The sequence below is a fragment of the Schistocerca serialis genome, chromosome 8 (genome assembly GCF_023864345.2).
Source record: "Schistocerca serialis cubense isolate TAMUIC-IGC-003099 chromosome 8, iqSchSeri2.2, whole genome shotgun sequence".
In the NCBI taxonomy this organism is placed as follows: Eukaryota; Metazoa; Arthropoda; class Insecta; order Orthoptera; family Acrididae; genus Schistocerca; species Schistocerca serialis.
The window spans coordinates 66870100-66890968 of record NC_064645.1 but is presented as its reverse complement, the minus strand read 5'-3'; the positions used below and the strand labels follow the sequence as shown (position 1 = coordinate 66890968).

At 44.0% G+C, this 20869-nt stretch overlaps 1 protein-coding gene across 1 annotated transcript in view; it reads right to left on the bottom strand.

Annotated features, from left to right (window-relative positions):
• Nucleotides 1–20869, bottom strand: part of LOC126416323 (uncharacterized) — a 1316869-nt gene that overhangs the window by 206652 nt on the left and 1089348 nt on the right. Inside the window, exon 4 of the mRNA XM_050083987.1 lies at nt 8535–8710. Coding sequence (XP_049939944.1) covers nt 8535–8710 — 176 coding nt within the window. The remainder of the gene's footprint in view (nt 1–8534; nt 8711–20869) is intronic.

Below are 20869 nucleotides of genomic sequence, written 5' to 3'. Positions count from 1 at the left end.
TCCATATTTGAAGTAGTTTTTGTGAGATTAAAGGTGACTGGGTATTTGGTTTCTTTGACAGCTACACGATTATATCATGACGGTACTAATGTGTGACACAATTTACATTGTTGCTTTTGTGCTGTATCTGCTTTAGATCTGCTCAGTTTTTCTGAATTCTTCTGGAAAGTAAAACATGTTTTAGTAGTAACATTTGTGGTATAGCTACAATGAGACAGCTTCTTTTGTAGCACAACAATACTTTACAGTGTAGTAGTTCTTTGATCATGGTAATGTACGTAATAACTACGATCGCATAGCTTTTGCTTATGATGAGGTAAGTACATTGACTTCTGCAGAAATAGATTTCGGAGGACGATAACTACGACACTTCCACAGAATTGTCTTACAGCAAGACGCATATTTAGCGCTAAAGGACACGTATTTGAGTGATTAATTTTGTACTTAAAACATGAATTTTTAATGATTTTTGAATTACAATGATACAAAGGTTTTTCCTGATACATTTGATTCCATTGATGTAATCTGCAACACCTGAGGGTATAATTACATTAATCCTCAGGGGGGTACACGCTTACTTTGTGTACCATGTGTTTGGCAAGCTCAAGGAGTCTTAGCTAATATGGTATTTGCTTATACAACTTGACACATCGGTACCATATTTCTCTAACACAGAATTACACAGCCATCTGATTATTTAACAGAGAAACAAACATTTATTTTACTGCATCGGTGACAGATGTTTACATAATTACACAGTTGGATAACTTTGTAAACTTTGTGAACTGTTCATATACTTTTCGGAACCATTGTGATACTATTAGTTGATGCTATATGAGGAATTTGATTATGCTATGTTTTTATTATGATTAAATATTGAAGTGTCGACGAATATGTACATAGGTAATAAGGTAAGGAATAATGAGTAGTGTTTAGGCACTCTGATTTGAGAAAAAGGATGTTGGACAACAAGAATCGTACTTTAAGGGTTATGAAATGTGTGTAAATGCGTGAATGTATCACAATGCCAGCAAAAATTTTTTGGACGCTGTTATATTTATAAGATTTTGTTTCTACAGATTTGTAACGCAAATATTTCGACCTGTGAAATTTTATTTGTATCAAACTGTCACTGTAGCGGAAACTGATGTCGTAAATATTTCGGTAAGGAAGGTAGGTCACCTTGACGTAATGCACTACAAGCACCCAGCTGCGCGACAGTCGCCTGGAAAGAAGCCATTAGTGACTGCCTTTGAGAGGCACAGGTGGAGAAATAAGGAGACCATTAACCTCGCTATTGACATTCCTTTGTAGAAAGCATCGCAAATACTACACGCTCATTACTTGGAAACATATCATACTTTGTGCTAATTACTGAAATGTTTATGAACTGATGGGAAATATTCGTACATCTGCACACCGGATTATGACAAGTGTCTTTCTATGATAATTGAGAGAATTTCTACTGACTTATGAAATGCCACATAGCAGTTGAATGACGTTTTTATGCTTTAGTTTGCATAATTGCTTATTTCATTTGATATCTGTTTTCCAGCTGTGTTGCAGCATTGGTTTTATAAAATAAACTTAAATGCATTTGCTAATGTGAACACTTTCTGTCAACAGATCTATTAAATAATTATTTTACGATCCACATTCTTTGAAAAAGGAGCTCTTGGAATGGAAAGAACAATAAGAAGGGGCTAATAATAGTAACTGCATATATAATTTTCTTTTCAAGTACTTGGTAATTTTTTGTAGAATAACTTTTTGTGGTGCACCACTTTAATTACATAGACATTAAGATGTGAATAGACATTTCCCTTATCTGCATTGTTGTCTTTAGTGTAATATTTTTTCTGCTTGAGCTTTGTCATGTTTAGATATAAGTTATTGCATTTGCTGCTGCTGTTTGCCAGGCATAGTGCTACTAAATTTCACTTTGTATAACTCTGTTAAGCTAGTTTTACTACTGATTTATTTTTCTTGTTGCTGCACATTGGCTCATATTAGTTGTAATGTTGCATTTGCTTGGTAATTTAGATTTACTGTAGCTTGCTTTGCCAATTTCAATTTTTTTGTCATTGCTGTTTGTGTTAATTGTTTTGTGCTGCGGCATTGCCTCGTCCCTTAGTTTAGCATCTGAGCTCAGTAGATTTAAGTTAGCTTAAGATGAGGTAGGCTATATGTGAGAACGAGTTGTGATGAATTGGAAGAAATGCATTGAGAAGCTATAAGAAAATGGTTTGGCCAAAAAAGAATTTTGAAAGAGGATGTGAACAGAATACAGAAAGCATGCTTGGATAGGATTTTTTTGGTGGAAACAAATGTTGAAATAAGGGGAAAGATCTACAGAACGAAGTTTTGGATTGGACTGCAGTACCAAATGTCACACTGAAAACGAACCCTGTCTTTCCTTTTGTATTATTCCGCTATGTGTTTATGTACCCTTGCGTATTTATCTTTTTCCTGTCTTTATGTGTTTAGCTAATATGATTTATGTTGTAGAATTTTTAAAATACTATGTTACTTTCTTTGTAAATATGTTTAGACATTATTTATTCTGTTCTGTTTTAATGCTCATGTGTGAAATTGATGTTTTGAAAACTATTCTCATTATTTTATATATTTACTTATGTCATAATTCCTGTAACACTGATGTATATGTTTATTTCTATTCTTTTGTAAAGTCTGTGTTACTACAAAAGTCATCTGTACTGTTATGTTCTATAATGATGTATTTTGTACCTTTGTTATTGTATTCTCGTGTTATAAAATTGTAATTGACACCAGTTCATCAAATTAAGTTACATTTCACTGCATACGTTTCTGTTGGTCATAGTATATGCACAATATAGGAAAAAAGGGACTGTTAGTGTTCACACGCGTGTTAATAATTCAGCAAGGGACTGGATAACAGCATTGCTGGTTCTAAGGACATTTCAAACAAGTTTTTTGTGAGTGGACAAGTGGTGGTTTAGGGACTTGCTATATTGTCCACAAGACTATTCTATGGTGATTGTGCACCTGCACAGTCGCAACTGATGGCTGCTAGACATCTCTACAAGGAATACAGTGGGTCTGCACCTCTGGTGGCCCACCAATACCATACTCTCTACCAAGACTATAGTGGGTCTGCTCTGTGATGACCTACCTGCCAATATTCTTTAAAACTTCGACTGACTCTGCTGTGGGTTTGCTCTGTTGTGGCCCATTTCCTGTTTGCATGTCAAGAGTCAGCACTGTCTTTCCATTGGAAGGACAACACTACTTCGTTAAGACTGCATGGAAATCCACTACTTCCGTGTGCATTGTCTTTTACTGCTCAGACTTTGAAAAAAAAAAAAAAAAAAAAAAAAAAACACTGCAATTTTACTGTGATGAATGATCAGGACTGTCTTTATGGACTGTGAGAAAATTTTAGCTTTTGACCAACATTGTATCAATAAGTGTGTGCATTTGATATCTTTGTTATTGGAATTATGAAAAATTTTATCAAATCATTATTGGCCACTGCAAATGTGCTTACGAATGTCCATATACACCGAATAGCGAAAGAAACTGGTACAACTGTCTAATACCGTGTAGGGCCCCCGCGAACGCGCAGAAGTGATACAAGATGACGAGGCATGGACTTGACTAATGTCTGAAGTAGAGCTGGAGAGAATTAGCACCATGAATCCTGCAGGGCTGTCCATAAATCCGTAAGTGTACAAGGAGGTGGAGATCTCTTCTGAACAGCACGTGGCAAGGCATCCCAGATATGCTCAATAATGTTGATGTCTGGGGAATTTGGTGTCCAGCGGAAGTGTTTAAACTCAGAAAAATAGTCCTCTTGCCACTCTGTAGCAATTCTGGACGAGTGTGGTGTCGCATTGTCTTGCTGTGATTGCACAAGTCCATCGGAATGCACAATGGACATGAAAGGATGCAGGTGATCAGACAGGATGCTTCTGTGCGTGTCACCTGTCAGAGGCGTATCTAGACGTATCAGGGGTCCCATTTCCCAACAACGCCCCACATCATTACAGAGTCTCCGCCAGCTTGAGCAGTCCCCTGCTGACATGCAGTGTCCATGAATTCATGAAGTTGTCTCCATACGCGTATACGTCCTTCCGCTCGATCCAGTTTTAAACGAGCCCCGTTCGACCAGGCAACACGTTTCCAGTCAACAACAGTCCAATGTCGTCGTTGAGGGGCCCAGGTGAGGCGTAAAGCTTTGTGTCGTGCAGTCATCAAGGGTACACGAGTGGGCCTTTGGCTCCAAAAGCCCACGCCGATGATTTTTTTCTTGAATGATTCGCACGCTGACACTTGTTGATGGCCCAGCACTGAAATCTGCAGCAGTTTGCGAAAGGGATGCACTTCTGTCTAGCTGAACGATTCTCTTCCGTCGTGTTTGGTCCCGTTCTCTACAGCCAGAAGCATTACCACACGCGCTTGTTCAGAGAAGCTGTAGAAATACAAAAACACGCGAACAGTTTGAACAAGAAAGAGGAAAGCCTTAAGGTCAACGGATCTTGGCTTCCCGTACTGCAGCGAACGACCGTCCCAGGTAGCAAGAGGAGAACCGCACCGGAAATGACCGCGGAGAAGCCCTCGGACGTTGGCGCGCCAGGTACATATAGTCTGCGCCAGCGAGCTCGGCTCCAGTTCACCACCGGCAATGGAGGATGAAGCTTTGACAATGCCAGCCACTCGTGCTGGCGAAACGTCAGAAAAATCATTAGATGAACGTCGGCCGAAGAACCCGAGACAGAAGCCAATAGGCAGTTTGTCAACAAGTGGCCACGAAAGCCTTAACAATTTTGTGTTTGCCGGATTCCTGACATTCACGGTACAATCATGAAATGGTCGTACGAGAAAATCCCCACTTCACCGCTGCTTCGGAAATGCCGTGTCCCATTGCTCGAGCGTCGACTATAATACCACTTTTAAACTCAATTAAATCTTGATAACCTGCCTGCGGTAACTGATCTAACAACTCCGTCAGACACTTGTCTTATATAGGAGTTGCAGACCGCAGCGCTTTATTCTGCGTGTTTACGTATCTGTATTTGAATACGCATGCCTATACCAGTTTCTTTGGTGCTTCAGTGTAGAACGACTCAGATGAAATTAGGTTCCCCAATGAAATTTCCTATGATGCCGCAGCATACGTTTACGCTCCACGGCCGTTGATTTAGCACCTGACGAAGCCAGTGTGAATTTTCGGCTACCCAATAGTGCATGCTACCCAAATTTACACTGGCGGGTGTAGTAAACAGAGCTTCAGCGGTAAAGAGCACACAATGGAGGAACGTAGGATCGTCTCTCTGTTGCTGTAGGACAAACCGACAAAAATGTGTACGACGCTCTAAATCACGGTCGTAGAGAGCCTGATGTAATACCACGTGAGAGGGATGGAAATTCAGTCGCTGCAGATGCGAATGACACTCGTCTGGCTGATTCCACATTCATTTGCAATACTCCCCATAGCATTGTGCGGATTCATTACCGTCGTAGCCAGGACAGCTTCTTCGTGTTGTCTGTCAGTTTCTGTCTTCTATCTTGTCCCCTTTTTGACGAACAAGCAGCGTGTGGACACAAGCGTTTTAATAAGTGGTGCAACTACATGGCGCGTCGGATGTTGGCGATCCGGATGGATAGCTCTAAACCGCTGTACTGTTTTTACAGTATTTCTTTTAAATGGCTCTGAGCACTATGGGACTTAACATCTATGGTCATCAGTCCCCCAGAACTTAGAACAACTTAAACCTAACTAACCTAAGGACATCACAAACATCCATGCCCGAGGCAGGATTCGAACCTGCGACCGTAACGGTCACGTGGTTCCAGACTGTAGCGACTAGAACCGCACGGCCACTCCGGTCGGCATTTCTTTTAAAAAACTGTTCAAATGGCACTGAGCACAATGGGACTTAACTTCTAAGGTCACCAGTCCCCTAGAACGTAGAAATACTTAAACCTAACTAACATAAGGACACTACACACAGCGATGCCAGAGGCAGGATTCGAACCTGTGACCGTTGCGGTCGCTCGGTTCCAGACTGTAGTGATTAGAAGCGCTCGGTCACCTCGGCCGGACCGAGCGGGGTGGCGCAGTGGTTAGACACTGGACTCGCATTCGGGAGGACGACGGTTCAATCCCACGTCCGCCCATCCTGATTTAGGTTTTCCGTGATTTCCCTAAATCACTCCAGGCAAATGCCGGGATGGTTCCTCTGAAAGGGCACGGCCGACTTCCTTCCCGATACTTCCCTAATCCGATAAGACCGATGACCACGCTGTCTGGTCTACTTCCCCAAACCAACCAACCAACCAACCATCACCCCGGCCGGCCGCAATTCTTTTACATTCACCATATAAAAGAAGTGTATATAACTTCTCCTCATTGGTGTACATGTCTGCACTCAACGAATGTTGAAGCAGATACGAGCGGCCTGCAAATCAGAGAAATAAACAGGCAAATATGTTGACATTCTGACACAGCGTAGCACGAGAGCTCTGCTTGGCGTTGTTTACACCGTGTCCTCATATTCTGGCACATTTCTCGAATTTTTTTACAAGTTGAAAACGTCAACATTAACAAACACTGTATCACTGTAACTGTCTTATCAACAGCTATCGATTGTAGTTATAAAAAAATATACTGTTCCATTGAAAATAATGTACTTGCTTCAGTATCTCCGTGGATACCAGCGCTGAAAACATTCACCAAACAAAAAATTATGTGCCCGTCGACGTTCTAACATTTGCCGAAAACCGCGTTTTCGGTATGCGTAACCGCTCACGAAATAAACGAAGTGTTAGGTCTTACGTGACTCACCCTGTATACCTCAACGCATACTACCAGTTTACTTTATTGTTAGAACACTTTGCCCCATTGTCATTAATAAGCCTCACTGAATTGCATTAACTTGCTCAGAGTTTTAAGTCACAAGAACATTGTATTTGTGTACAAGAAGAATGTAAGGGATCGCGCTTGATGTCGTGATTGGTAGGCAACATCAACAAAAACCAGCATGACGTATTGTGCGTGTATCAGTGAAAAGATCATTTGTTGTTTTATTGCACGCGTGTCGAACAGTCGCTATAAACAGTCACATCCATGGAATATCTGAGAGATAATTGGCTCTGAGCACTATGGGACTTAACATCTATGGTCATCAGTCCCCTAGAACTTCGAACTACTTAAACCTAACTAACCTAAGGACAACACACAACACCCAGTCATCACGAGGCAGAGAAAATCCCTGACCCCGCCGGGAATCGAACCCGGGAACCCGGGTGTGGGAAGCGAGAACACTACCGCACGACCACGAGCTGCGGACTGAGAGATAATTAAGGAAGAATGAGCACACGAGCATGATCACAGAATAGGCAAATACCGGACTGAAATTCACTTCAAGAATCCTCAATAAATGCACTAAACGAGAGGAAGAAGTATAATTTACAAAACTGTCGTTCGATCGACATCTGAGTACTGCTCAGACTGAGACCCATCTCAGGTAGGACGGACATTTGCTGTTAACACTTGCTGTAAGCAACCACCTCAGTGTGGCTCTGAGCACTATGGGACTTAACTTCCGAGGTCATCAGTCCCCTAGAACATAGAACTACTTAAAGTTAAGTAACCTAAGGACAGCACACACATCCATGCCCGAGGCAGGATTCGAACCTGCGACCGTAGCGGTCACGCGGCTCCAGACTGAAGCGCCTAGAACCGCTCGGCCACAGCGGCCGGTCCCACCTCAGTGTCCTTTTGCCTATACACATGTTGGAACATATGGTGACATGAACTGCCTCACATCTGTTGAATTATAATGAAACTGCTCTGAAGATGTTTATTTTTTAGCCGAAATATAGGTTTACAATCATACTAAAAACTAATGGGATTGCGATTGACTGCTGTGTGCCTCTCCTTCCTCTCTCGCTCAGCCACATAATGGTTCAACGATATTTGTTACATCGTTTAGTGTTATAAGAATATATGCGAAGAATAAGGTATATCAGTATGAAGCTACAATAATGGTGCAATAAATTATATTGTCGCTACACTGTTAATAGAGTAAATGATGACTGTCTTTGTAATTGATTATGAGTAAATATATGGTCGCAATGCGAATGAATTTAGTAGGCAGTACGCAATTAGATATTGCAAAGAGGGTACCAGATACTAAAATGTGAAAGTGAACCGCGGTAGCGTTCTCGCTTCCCACGCCCGGGTTCCCGGGTTCGATTCCCGGCGGGGTCAGGGATTTTCTCTGCCTCGTGATGGCTGGGTGTCGTGTGCTGTCCTTAGGTTAGTTAGGTTTAAGTAGTTCTAAGTTCTAGGGGACTGATGACCATAGATGTTAAGTCCCATAGTGCTCAGAGCCATTTGAACCATTTTTGAAAGTGAACCACCATAACTGTATATAACAAATAAGCGAGAAAGCAAGCTTCGTAAATGAGGTGCTTATACAAACACGATCACTTGGTTTACAGTGAGACCAATGTGGCGCGTCTGGAGGGAACACACACACACTTACCGGCAGCTCCTTGATGCTGAGGTCGGGTCTTCGACTGCCGACGGGCTCGTCGTTGATGTAGAAGGAGAGGTGCGCCGCCGGCCTGGACGGGGGCGCCGTGCAGTTGGCCCTCAGCAGGTCCCCCGGGTAGTAGCGCTCGCGCTCCGCCACCAGCGTGGGCGGACCCTCGGGCAGCGCTGCAACACGGGCAGGCAGCGTGCGTCACAACACTGGGTTGTAGCTCCTAACAGTGTGTGGAAGAGCAGCATCACAGACCAAAGGCACCGCCTGACAAAGTGTGTTAGCACCTAAAAGCTCTGTGCTAAGAAACGTCCCACAGGGCTTCATTCTGGGTCCTCACTTTTCATGACACCTTAATTACATGTTAATGTATGATCGGGTAAATTGTTAAGAGAAATTTGTGACAGTGTAAGGTTCAGCACTGGAATTGAGCTTCAAGGTGAAAGGAGATCAATGATACGATTAGCTGACGACATTGCTATCCTCAGCGAAAGTGAACAAGAATTACGTGATCTGCTGGATAGAATGAACAGTCTGAGTACAGAATATGGATTGAGAGTAAATCGAAGAAAGATGAAAGTAATGAGAAGTAGCAGAAATGAGAACAGCGAGAAAATTAACATCAGGTTTGATGGTCACAAAATAGTTACCGAATTCTGCTACCTACGCAGCAAAATAACCAATGACGGATGGAGCAAGAAGAACATCAAAGGCAGACTAGCACTGGCAAAAGGGGAATTCTGGCCAAGAGAAATCTACTATTATCAAACGTAGGCCTTAATATGAAGAAGAAATTTCTGAGACTGTTCGTTTGGAGTACAGCATTGTACGGTAGTGAAACATGGACAGTGGGTGTGGGTAAACCGGAACGGAAGAGAATCGAAGCATTTGAGATGTGGTGCTGAAGACGAATGTTGAAAATTAGATGTACAGAAAAGGTAAGGAATGAGGAGGTTCTGCCCAGAATCGGCGACGAATGGAATATGTGGAAAACGCTGTCAAGGAGAAGGGAGAGCATGATAGGACATCTGTTAAGACCTCATGGAATGACTTCCACGGAATTAGAGTGAGCGGTATAGGCAAAAAAATGTAGAGATTGGAATACATCCAGCAAATAATTGAGGACGTAGGTTGGAAGTGCTACTCTGAGATGAAGAGGTTGCCACAGAAAAGGAATTCGTGGCGGGCCCCACCAAACCAGACAGAAGTCTGATGACCAATGAAAAGGAGATTTCAAGGTAGGGAAGATGCCGAAGATTGGCAGAGATCAAGCAACCTTCATATTCATGTTATATATTAGTAGCGTCGCAGACGGTATTATCAGTAATCTCCGACTGTTGTCAGATGCTGCAGTTCTTTGTAAAAAAAGTACTGTCTGAGAACAACTGGGCAAATATTTCTTTCTGTCTTGATAAATTTTCGAAGAGTATTAAATACTGACAACTTGCTATAAATGGTCACGAATGTAATGTAAAAATGTGTGCTTCATCTCTTATTAATACCTGGGTGCTGAAACTTGTGGAGACAGGAAACTGAACGAAAGTATAGGCTTAATCGTAAGTAAAATAAGTGATAAACGTCCGCTCATTTATAGAATACTGAATAATGTAAGCAGGGTGTATTGGAGGTATACAAAGATGGCTACCGCAAATTAGTTTGCCTCCCGAGTGCGTCGCGGAAGTGCTGAAAAATGTGAAGATACACGTCAGGTGTACGACTTAAGCCTAATTACAGTGTTTAAAGAACCAACATTAATTGAGAATTTAGGAACATTCTACAGACTCCAGTGTATATTTCCCGTACGAACAGTGAAGACGACATTAGAATAATTATAACGGGCACAGAGAGAATTAAGCAATAATTCTTTCCGTGATCGAAAGGCGAATGGAAATTGGAAGCAATCTTATTCTGTTGTGCAAAGGCAAGTAGCGTCCGCCATATAATTGACAGTAGTTTGCAGGGTATAGATGTAGATGTTCTCGTATTGCATGGATTGCTGGGAGAGATGTTTCTGACAGGTGAGAAGAACTCAAAGATGTACAGAACGACTTAAAGCTCAAATTGTAACAGTACAGTGCAGTTATGAATAACAGTGTAAAATATATCATTTTTCAGAGTCCCCCTTTGAACGAAGTCGAAATACTCTTAAGCTGTCCGCCCCTGGCAGCTGAGTGGTCAGAGCGACGGAATTACATACCTAACGGCCCGGGTTCGATTGCAGTCTAGACCGGAGATTTTCTCCGCTCAGGGACTGAGTGTTGTGTTGTCCTAATCATCATCATTTCATCCCCATCGACACGCAAGTCGCCGAATTTCGTCAAATCGAAAGACTTGCACCATGCGACCAGTCTACCTGACTGGAGGCCCTAGCCACACGGTATTTACATTTTACTCTTAAGCTTACCTGTATTACGCACTACACGCTTACTGTATTCTGGGAGGCTGTCGTTTATGTAAAATTCCATGCCTCAGGGTCAACACGAAGACTGTGAAGCATGGACAAAATCTTCTTCTCTGTGATACTATACAACTTCCTTCCTGTTTTGTTCCGGTCTGAAAGTTCTTAGACTCGATAACAGTTCTGAGGCGAATATGTTAGTGTCATTCATTTGCTGCCTCAAAAAATCAACAAAGATAAATCACAAACACAAAGGAATTTAAGACATTAGTTGCCAGCGGGAACTGATTTATTAATTTTTCCCTAGTTCAAGCTTGTGACCTAGGTAGATATATTCATCAACAGCTTCTATAGGCTGGTGTCTTGACTTAGTATTTTTGTTTTACTGCTCATTTCCAAGCGAAATACAGGCTTTAGCACTTAGAGCGTTCTCTTTAGTTCTTTCTGATTTTCAGTAATGAGCATAAAATTATCGACGAAGTATACGTGATTCAGACATGTGTCACTGATTTATATACCTCTGCTACTCCAGTCTAGTGACGTGAATACATCTCCCACTGCAAGGGGGGACAGTTCCGGAGTGATGGTGTCGCACTGACGCACTCCTTTGCCTACTGGGATCTTACCGGTGATAAGATCTCCATCCACTGTTATTGTTGAGGCAGAACTAGTTGTGAAAAGTTTCTTATGACACCGAGATTCGAAAAGGTGTCATCACAGTGGAGGACTGCAGTGCTGACCACGGAGATACCGACGGCGAGTCCCTCCACAGTGTGGTGGCTGGAGTTCTTAACGTGCGACTGCTCAGCGGCGGACATTTCCCACCAACATGCAGCGATTGACCCGATCGCATGTTCTGTATTTCCAGATACTATAATTTCATACTGCCGAAGATGGGATTTTAAAATCTCGAAACCGGTCGTGGTTTAAATAAAAATTATTACAACTGAAGTGGATTTCTCTAAATTAATAATAATGCCTCTCAGTTGCGAATATCCTACGCACCAGGTCCTGTGAAATCTTGCTCAGTTTTGGGGGCATGTGACGAGAACTCTCTTTGCTAATACCTATTTGACCTACACAGTCGGAAACTTGCGTCTTTCTTATGACCACGTCTGTCTCGCTAGCTTGGTGTTCCAATATCTATCTTCTCTTTTAAAACGTTTCTCCGTGTTTTGGGCCAATCAACAGTTCGCTTGAAGTTTCCCTGTTTGAATCTCTTGTATTTCTTTAGCACTAAAACCAGTTTCTGTTTGCTCGTTGAAATATCCTTCTTTCTTCTCATAACATAACTCGAATACTTTACCTTGTTGGCAACACTACACTCCGTAAACACCCTCTCTCTATCTCTCTCCCTCCCTCATACGCACACACACACACACACACACACACACACACACACACACACATACAGTTGAGAAAACGAAAAGTGCAAGTGATGTGTTATAACAAACGTGAGTGAAAAATCACCGGAAATCGGCCAGCAGGAGCATGAGGACCGAATGAACACATGTCCAGGATCACACATACGGACTAATGTGGACTAACAACACTGGAAATCGCCTCTGAAAATGTTTCACAAATAAAAGAAGCGAAACGCGTATGGAAAAGACAAACTGCCTTTCATTTAGATGCATAGACGAAACACACCTGCTTACATACTCTGCAGGGACCTTTTACAGATACTTAGGACCGTAGTAACATCATAGCAATTGTGTTTAAGAACGATAAACATACAAAATACCAAGTTGAAACTTATTGCAAGTTGGTTTCATTCCGGACTAAAGGAAAAACACTTTTTCACGCTTCAGCATCTGTTAGTGTGTGCAAAATGTCACAATGTACTGCAACGGCCGGTAACGGCATAATGGCGTGTTACTGGCACAGGCCCTCTTTTCAAATTAGTACATAACAGCTTGTCTACGAGATTTATAGATCGTGTTGACTGTATCTATTTTTAAATCTTGCAAATAAAATTCTCTTCCTAAAATATATTATTTTAAATCACTTGGTAATAGTTCTGACTGATGTACGAGGTGTGTTCAAAAAGTAAGATGACTTTATATTTTTATGAAAAAGTACTTCTTTATTCATCAATATTCATGTTGTCCCCTTCAAAGTAATCCCCCTCAGGTACAATACACTTTGCCACCGCTTCTTCCACTCCTCGAAGCACTTATTATAAGCATTTTTTGGCACAGACTTGAGTACTTTCAGCGATGCAGTTTTTATTTCCTCAGTCGTTAAAGGTCTTAATCCTTTCATAGGTCTCTTCAGTTTTCGGAGCAGGAAAAAGTTGCAGCCCGCTAAATCCGCTGAATATGGTGGCTGAGGCGTGATTGTCGTGTTGCTTCTGGCCACAAAATCTCTCACAAGCAACGATGAATGAGCAGGTGCATTGTCGTGATGCAAAAGCCTTGAATTGTTTTTTCCACAATTCCGGGAATTTTCTGCGTATTACTTCTCGTAAACGACGCATAACGTCAAGCTAATATTCCTTATTGACCGTACGACGTTCAAGCAAAAGAAACCGTAACTGAAAAAAAAACAGTGAGCAAAACTTTGACATTTGATCGAACTTGGCATGCTTTTTTCGGTCTTGGCTCTCCGAGATGCTTCCATTGGGACGCTTGGACTTTGGCTTCGACGTCATAGCCACAAATCCATGTTTCGTCACCAGTTATGAGCATTTTGAGCAAATCAGGGTCATCACTGACGTCATTCTAGAGCTCCTGAGCGATGCTCATGCGACGGTTCTTCTGATCAAAATTGAGAAGTTTTTGGAACGAACTTCGCTGACACACGTCCCATGCCCATCACATCCGAAAAAATTGCGTGACGCGAGGCGACTGTTATTCCATCATCAGCAACTTCTCTTACGGTAATTCGACGATTTTACAAAACAAATTTTTTCACAGCTTCGACGTTATCATCCGTTGTTGATGTGCTGGCGCGTCCAGAGCGAGGTTCGTCATTGGCATTTTCTCGGCCATCGTGGAGGTGCTTGTACCACCTGTAAACATTTTTTTTTTACTTACAGCAGATTCACCGTACGGCTCTGTCGACATTTCAAGTATTTTAGAGTACTTGATTCTATTTTTCACACAAAATTTGATGCAAATTCTTTGCTCCATTTGTTTATAATAATCGAAAATCGCCAAGCGCACCAAAACACGTGTAACTTTTCTATCTGTCAAAAACACAGGAAATATGCTGTACACTTGAAACTGTGGACATACACTCCTGGAAATGGAAAAAAGAACACATTGACACCGGTGTGTCAGACCCACCATACTTGCTCCGGACACTGCGAGAGGGCTGTACAAGCAATGATCACACGCACGGCACAGCGGACACACCAGGAACCGCGGTGTTGGCCGTCGAATGGCGCTAGCTGCGCAGCATTTGTGCACCGCCGCCGTCAGTGTCAGCCAGTTTGCCGTGGCATACGGAGCTCCATCGCAGTCTTTAACACTGGTAGCATGCCGCGACAGCGTGGACGTGAACCGTATGTGCAGTTGACGGACTTTGAGCGAGGGTGTATAGTGGGCATGCGGGAGGCCGGCTGGACGTACCGCCGAATTGCTCAACACGTGGGGTGTGAGGTCTCCACAGTACATCGATGTTGTCGCCAGTGGTCGGCGGAAGGTGCACGTGCCCGTCGACCTGGGACCGGACCGCAGCGACGCACGGATGCACGCCAAGACCGTAGGATCCTACGCAGTGCCGTAGGGGACCGCACCGCCACTTCCCAGCAAATTAGGGACACTGTTGCTCCTGGGGTATCGGCGAGGACCATTCGCAACCGTCTCCATGAAGCTGGGATACGGTCCCGCACACCGTTAGGCCGTCTTCCGCTCACGCCCCAACATCGTGCAGCCCGCCTCCAGTGGTGTCGCGACAGGCGTGAATGGAGGGACGAATGGAGACGTGTCGTCTTCAGCGATGAGAGTCGCTTCTGCCTTGGTGCCAATGATGGTCGTATGCGTGTTTGGCGCCGTGCAGGTGAGCGCCACAATCAGGACTGCATACGACCGAGGCACACAGGGCCAACACCCGGCATCATGGTGTGGGGAGCGATCTCCTACACTGGCCGTACACCACTGGTGATCGTCGAGGGGACACTGAATAGTGCACGGTACATCCAAACCGTCATCGAACCCATCGTTCTACCATTCCTAGACCGGCAAGGGAACTTGCTGTTCCAATAGGACAATGCACGTCCGCATGTATCCCGTGCCACCCAACGTGCTCTAGAAGGTGTAAGTCAACTACCCTGGCCAGCAAGATCTCCGGATCTGTCCCCCACTGAGCATGTTTGGGACTGGATGAAGCGTCGTCTCACGCGGTCTGCACGTCCAGCACGAACGCTGGTCCAACTGAGGCGCCAGGTGGAAATGGCATGGCAGGCCGTTCCACAGGACTACATCCAGCATCTCTACGATCGTCTCCATGGGAGAATAGCAGCCTGCATTGCTGCGAAAGGTGGATATACACTGTACTAGTGCCGACATTGTGCATGCTCTGTTGCCTGTGTCTATGTGCCTGTGGTTCTGTCAGTGTGATCATGTGATGTATCTGACCCCAGGAATGTGTCAATAAAGTTTCCCCTTCCTGGGACAATGAATTCACGGTGTTCTTATTTCAATTTCCAGGAGTGTATATTCGGGACATGTGTACCAACATAAAAAGATCGATAACCGAATGTACGTTTCCCCACGTAATTTGAAAAGTCACCTTACTTTTTGAACAGCCTTCGCATGGTTCTAAAAATACCAACGTTCAAGCAAAAATCAAGTAAGGTGAAGTGAAACAAGAAAATATCGTGTTCAAATTAATTGGCAATATTTTTCTGAACTGCAACATAGCATAAAATTTGACTGACGCTCAGCCAAAATAAGTGTCTCGACCATCACGTACGTGAAACCGTGTGACGTAGATGGAGCCAACTGAAAGGGTTTCCGTGCGCTCGAGAATGCGCAGGACTGTTCGCAGGGCTCACAGAGGTCTGGCGACGAACGGGTGGAGGTGCGTGTTTTTTTTCTGTATGGTAGCCGTGTGCGGCTGGTGTTTCTTTGACTGCATTCCCGTCGGAAGCACTCATTTCCTCGGCGGCAGCGATTAATCCGGCGCTCTGTTAAAAACGCTCCGGCGGCCGTCGCTGGAGCTCAAACGCGGTTTCCCTCCCAAAAGAACAATTGTTTTCTTTTGTTCCTGGGCAGTCCGTTTGCAGGAGTCGACGGCCCCCCTCCTGCCCCTAACTCTGTGTTACTCTTGTCGGGGGACTCTCTCTTTTTTCCGGCGCTGCTTAAACGTTTCTGCCTGCATACGCTCTGGCTTGCTTTACGGTATAGACTGCATAAAATACTAGCTCGTGCCTTTGCTGTGTTGGGTCCTTTCAGCTAAGTTTATTAATTTCACAATGTAATTATTTGCGGCGACATTCTTGAATAAATACTGCATGGGTGTCTTGCTCCGTCAGATTTACGAGTATTCAATCCGCAACATCCGGCTACTCCCACAGTCGTCATCGTCACGAGATTTCAATACGCCCTGTGGTACTGTCGCATTTAGTTAGCCGAATTATGTCGTAGGTACTTTACGAAGCCACGTAACTTCCATGTGATACCAGAGATGTTGGATGCCTCAGTTTATTCCTATGCTGCGTTTCGGCTATAAACTTTTACGCACCACCAAAAGTGTATCTACCGTCCAGCTAAAGTTATTGATACACATTCTGATCCCGACAGCTTCTCTGATCACAGAAACCTGGTAGATAGATACATGGGTAATATTTCCATTTCAGCAGACGTACTCGTATGTCTGTGCATGAGACTACCAAATTTTGTTTACCAGTAGCCAACACACACAGACCTGTGTCTTGGTGCACAACGCCTACATCTATTGAATAAGAAAGCAGTTTTATGTATGCCAGTACATAGAGCTTAAGATGTTTATGATAAGGAGCACATGAATTTCGAGATCGGATACCGAAAAATGTATTCCATAAGAACGGCTATAGCGATAGTGATATTAAGTTAGCCATAGACATTAAACAAAGATACAATCATCAGAAGGTTATCAGCCTATAGCACACTTTTCGTTTTCCTTATTTTCTTTATTGTATTTCAATTCCCCATCAGGGCGGGCTGGCAGCAACATACACGCTGCTCTTCAGCCAAAAGACATAGAACAAACAATAGAAGACGTTAAAAATAACATAAAGGAGAAAACATGGTGTTAATAGATATAAAAATGGGGGAACATCGTGGAAGACAATAGACAAAAAAGGGGCGACTGTAAAATGTAGATAAAAACCATAAAAAATAGCACACACAAAAAAACCACACTGGGACAATTAAAAGAAACACAAGGCGCAGTGTGACCGGAGCATAAAAGTATCGACGGATGGCGTAGCACATAACAAATACTGACTGTAACACTAAGTACAAGGCCAGCACAAAATTAAAATCACACCTCTCGACGCACAGGAGAAACAGCGCTAAACACAACACTGACGTGGCACACTGACGATGATCAAAACGGAGGATCTGCCAGGTGCAAGGAGACGAGGGAGCACTGAAGAGGGGTAGGGAGGGGAAGAGAGGGGGGAGACGTGGAGGGCGCCCCGAAGAGTGCCAGGTAGGGAGAGACATGGGAGGGAAAGAGGCGAGGATGAGGTGCAGGGTCTCAGGGGCGGGGGTGGGGGGGGTGGGGGGAGGAGGAAAATCCGCTCTGGGAGAAGGAGGGGAGAGGAAAAAGGGGGCCATGGGGATGGGGGCACAAGGCCAGATTGTAATTGGAAGGAAGGACATAAGTCACAGCGAAGTTCATCATCCGAGAGGGGGAGGTGCTGGAAATTGCCCTGGGGAAGGAGATGGAGGCTGTGGAGGTGGAAAAAGGGAGGGATACAGTGATAGAGGCGCAGCAATGGGCGGGGGGTGGATAGGAAGGAGGAAGCCAGGGGGTTGGGGGGGGGGGGATCAAGCTTGCGGACAATGTAAAGGATGTGGAGATGCTGGAGGAAGAGGATGAGGTGCGGGAAGGGCATGAGTTCATACAGGAGCTGTGTGGGGGAAAGAAGGCGGATATGGAAGGCAAGGCAGAGCACATGGTGTTCAAGGATTTGGGGGGCCTTGTAAAAGTGGGTGGGTGCAGAGATCCAGGCAATGCTGGCATAATAGAGGATAGGAAGGATGAGGCATTTGTAGGAGTGGAGGATGGTGGAAGGATGCAATCCCCACGTCTGGCCAGACAAGAGTTTCAGGATGCAGAGGCAGGAATGGGCTTTCTGCTGGATGGTCTGGAGGTCCAGGTGAGGTGACGGTCGAGGGTGAGGCCAAGGTATCTCAGGGTGGGGATGAGCTGGATGGGATGACCATAAAGGCTGAGGTAGAAATCATAGAGACGGAAGGAGCGGGTGGTACAGCCTATGATGATTGCCTGGGGTTTGGAGGGGTTGAGATGGAGGAAGCACTGGTTACACCAAGTGGTGAATTGGTTAAGGTGGGTTTGGAGGGTGCGTTGGGACCGTTGAAGGGTAGTATAGAGAGCCACGAAGGCGGTGTCATCAGCATACTGGAGAAGGTGGACGGGTGGGGGTGGCTTGGGCATATCAGCCATATACAAGAGATAAATGAGAGGGGAGAGGACAGAGCCCTGGGGGACGTTACCTTTCGTTCTTCGTAGCTACTATAAATAAAGAAGGCAGAAGGCTGTGTAGACACGGTATTCGGTCCATCTTCCGACCACCCAACATACACAGAAATACTGTGCTCAGAAAACACAGTCTTGATCATGGTCTTCCTCGAATTTATACGAGGGGCGTTCAATAAATAGTGTAATTGTTTTTATCCCTTCCAATTTCTGTTGAATAAATTGAGAACTTGTTGTGGGACATCGTGGAATATTCCCGCTTCAATTCTTGTAGCTTCACGAAGTTCCGACAGGTGGCAGCGCTACACGTAGCCTTCAAAATTATGTCTGTAACGGAGGTGTGGTCCAAGCAGAGGGCTGTCATTGAGATTCTTTACGGAGAAAATCGGAGCATCCCAGATGTTCGAAGGCGCTGAATAAAGGCACGGTGAGTCGCTGGGCATGGCGTCTGTCATAATCGCACCAAGGTCGCGCAAACCTGTACGATCTCCCGCGCACCGGCTGGCTGCAAACAGCTGTGATTCCTGAAATGTTGGAATTCAAGAAACGACTTTAGCGTGTTCGTTGTCACAAAAACGCAAACAAACATCTTCTCCAAGACAAAGCAAGGCGTCACACAAGTCTGGATACCCGAGAGAAGCTTTCAGAACTTCATTTGATTGTTCTTCCTCATCCGCCAAACAGCCCGGATCTCGTACCTTCCGACTTCGATCTCTTTGGCCCACGGGAAGCAGCACGTTCATGATGGGGAGGTAACTGATGCAGTAAGACGTTGCCACCAACATCGACCAGTTATGTGGTGCCATGCGGGCATACGACCCCGCAGTAAAGTGGCGTAAAGCTGTCGCATTGAACGGATATCATGTTGAAAAATGCGGTTTTGTAATCAAAGGAGTGAGAAATAATACGACGTATTGGAACGCCGCATAAAACCAACTTTCTTTCAGAGAAAAGGTGCTGCATCACATATTGAACTCTCCCTCAACAGTAACTTCCGAACGTGATAGCTATAAATCAGTCAGTCGATACGAACGATACGAGGACTGTCCACAGAGCACCGATTCCAACTTAAGTATGGCGATGTCCACAAATCTGATGTTCCGTAACGCAGTCTCATGCGCAGACATACGATTATGTTAAATGTATCTTCACTATTAATGGGTATTTTTACAACTAATCTGAATATGAGGGGTAAAGTGTGGCCTCAGTACAACTGTTGCGCAAACGGAATGCAGTAGGATGTGCCGTACATTAGAGCTGGATGAAGCACGGAGTCGAATTTTAGCAGTGAGAGCGTACACAAAAATTCTGGCAAAAGAAATGTATTGTATCGCTAAATTTAATTACACACATGAACGTATATAGTGAGTAATATTATGGTTGCTGTTGCCTACAGTCTATTACGTCGTATATTAATTAAACCTCGACCTTCACTTCGGAGTTCCCTGCAAGATCTATGATTTATGGAAGAGGAATGATCAAAGGATGGTTTAATCACGAACACTTACTTTCACACGCACTTCAGAGACTAAGGAGAAGGAAAAGAAATAAAAACCTTCACCACAGGACACGTGGGTAGCGAGAGGAGCTGATCCCTTGATTTTAACATACGGGATAAATGAATAAAATTTCTATTAAAGTGAATTGCTACAAAAATGAAGAATAAATAAGAATCACAATTGGTCTGATATTGCCTTGAACCACGCGACCGCTACGGTCGCAGGTCGCCTCGGGCACGGATGTGTGTGATGTACTTAGGTTATTTAGGTTTAAATAGTTGTAAGTTCTATGGGATTGATGACCTCAGAAATTAAGTCCCATAGTGCTCAGAGTCATTTGAACCATTTTTGGTGAGATATTCTACAGCGGATGATCACTGTGACCTTGGCACTGTAGACTTTCTCATTAGATCACGACCATGCGGTTCTCACAAACAAAAGCCTGCACAAAGAATGTTATCAAGCGAGAGGAACTGCCCAAAATTCGGTCATAAAATCACGGAAATCATACGCAATATATATGCTCTCACGAAAGGGATACTAAACGAAATGAACTGAATCACAAGAAACTCAACACAGTTCCACGTGTTTAATTAACAGTTTAACTGAACAATAGCCTACACCGTCCCTGGATTTTAACGCGTTTAACATTCGCGTATTAGCAAGTAAAATTTGTCACAGACTATAATAAAGAATGAACTATGAAAGGAATAGTTTACTATAACTTTGAAAATCTTACATTAAACACAACATTAACTTCTCAGTGGAAAGGCAGACTTACC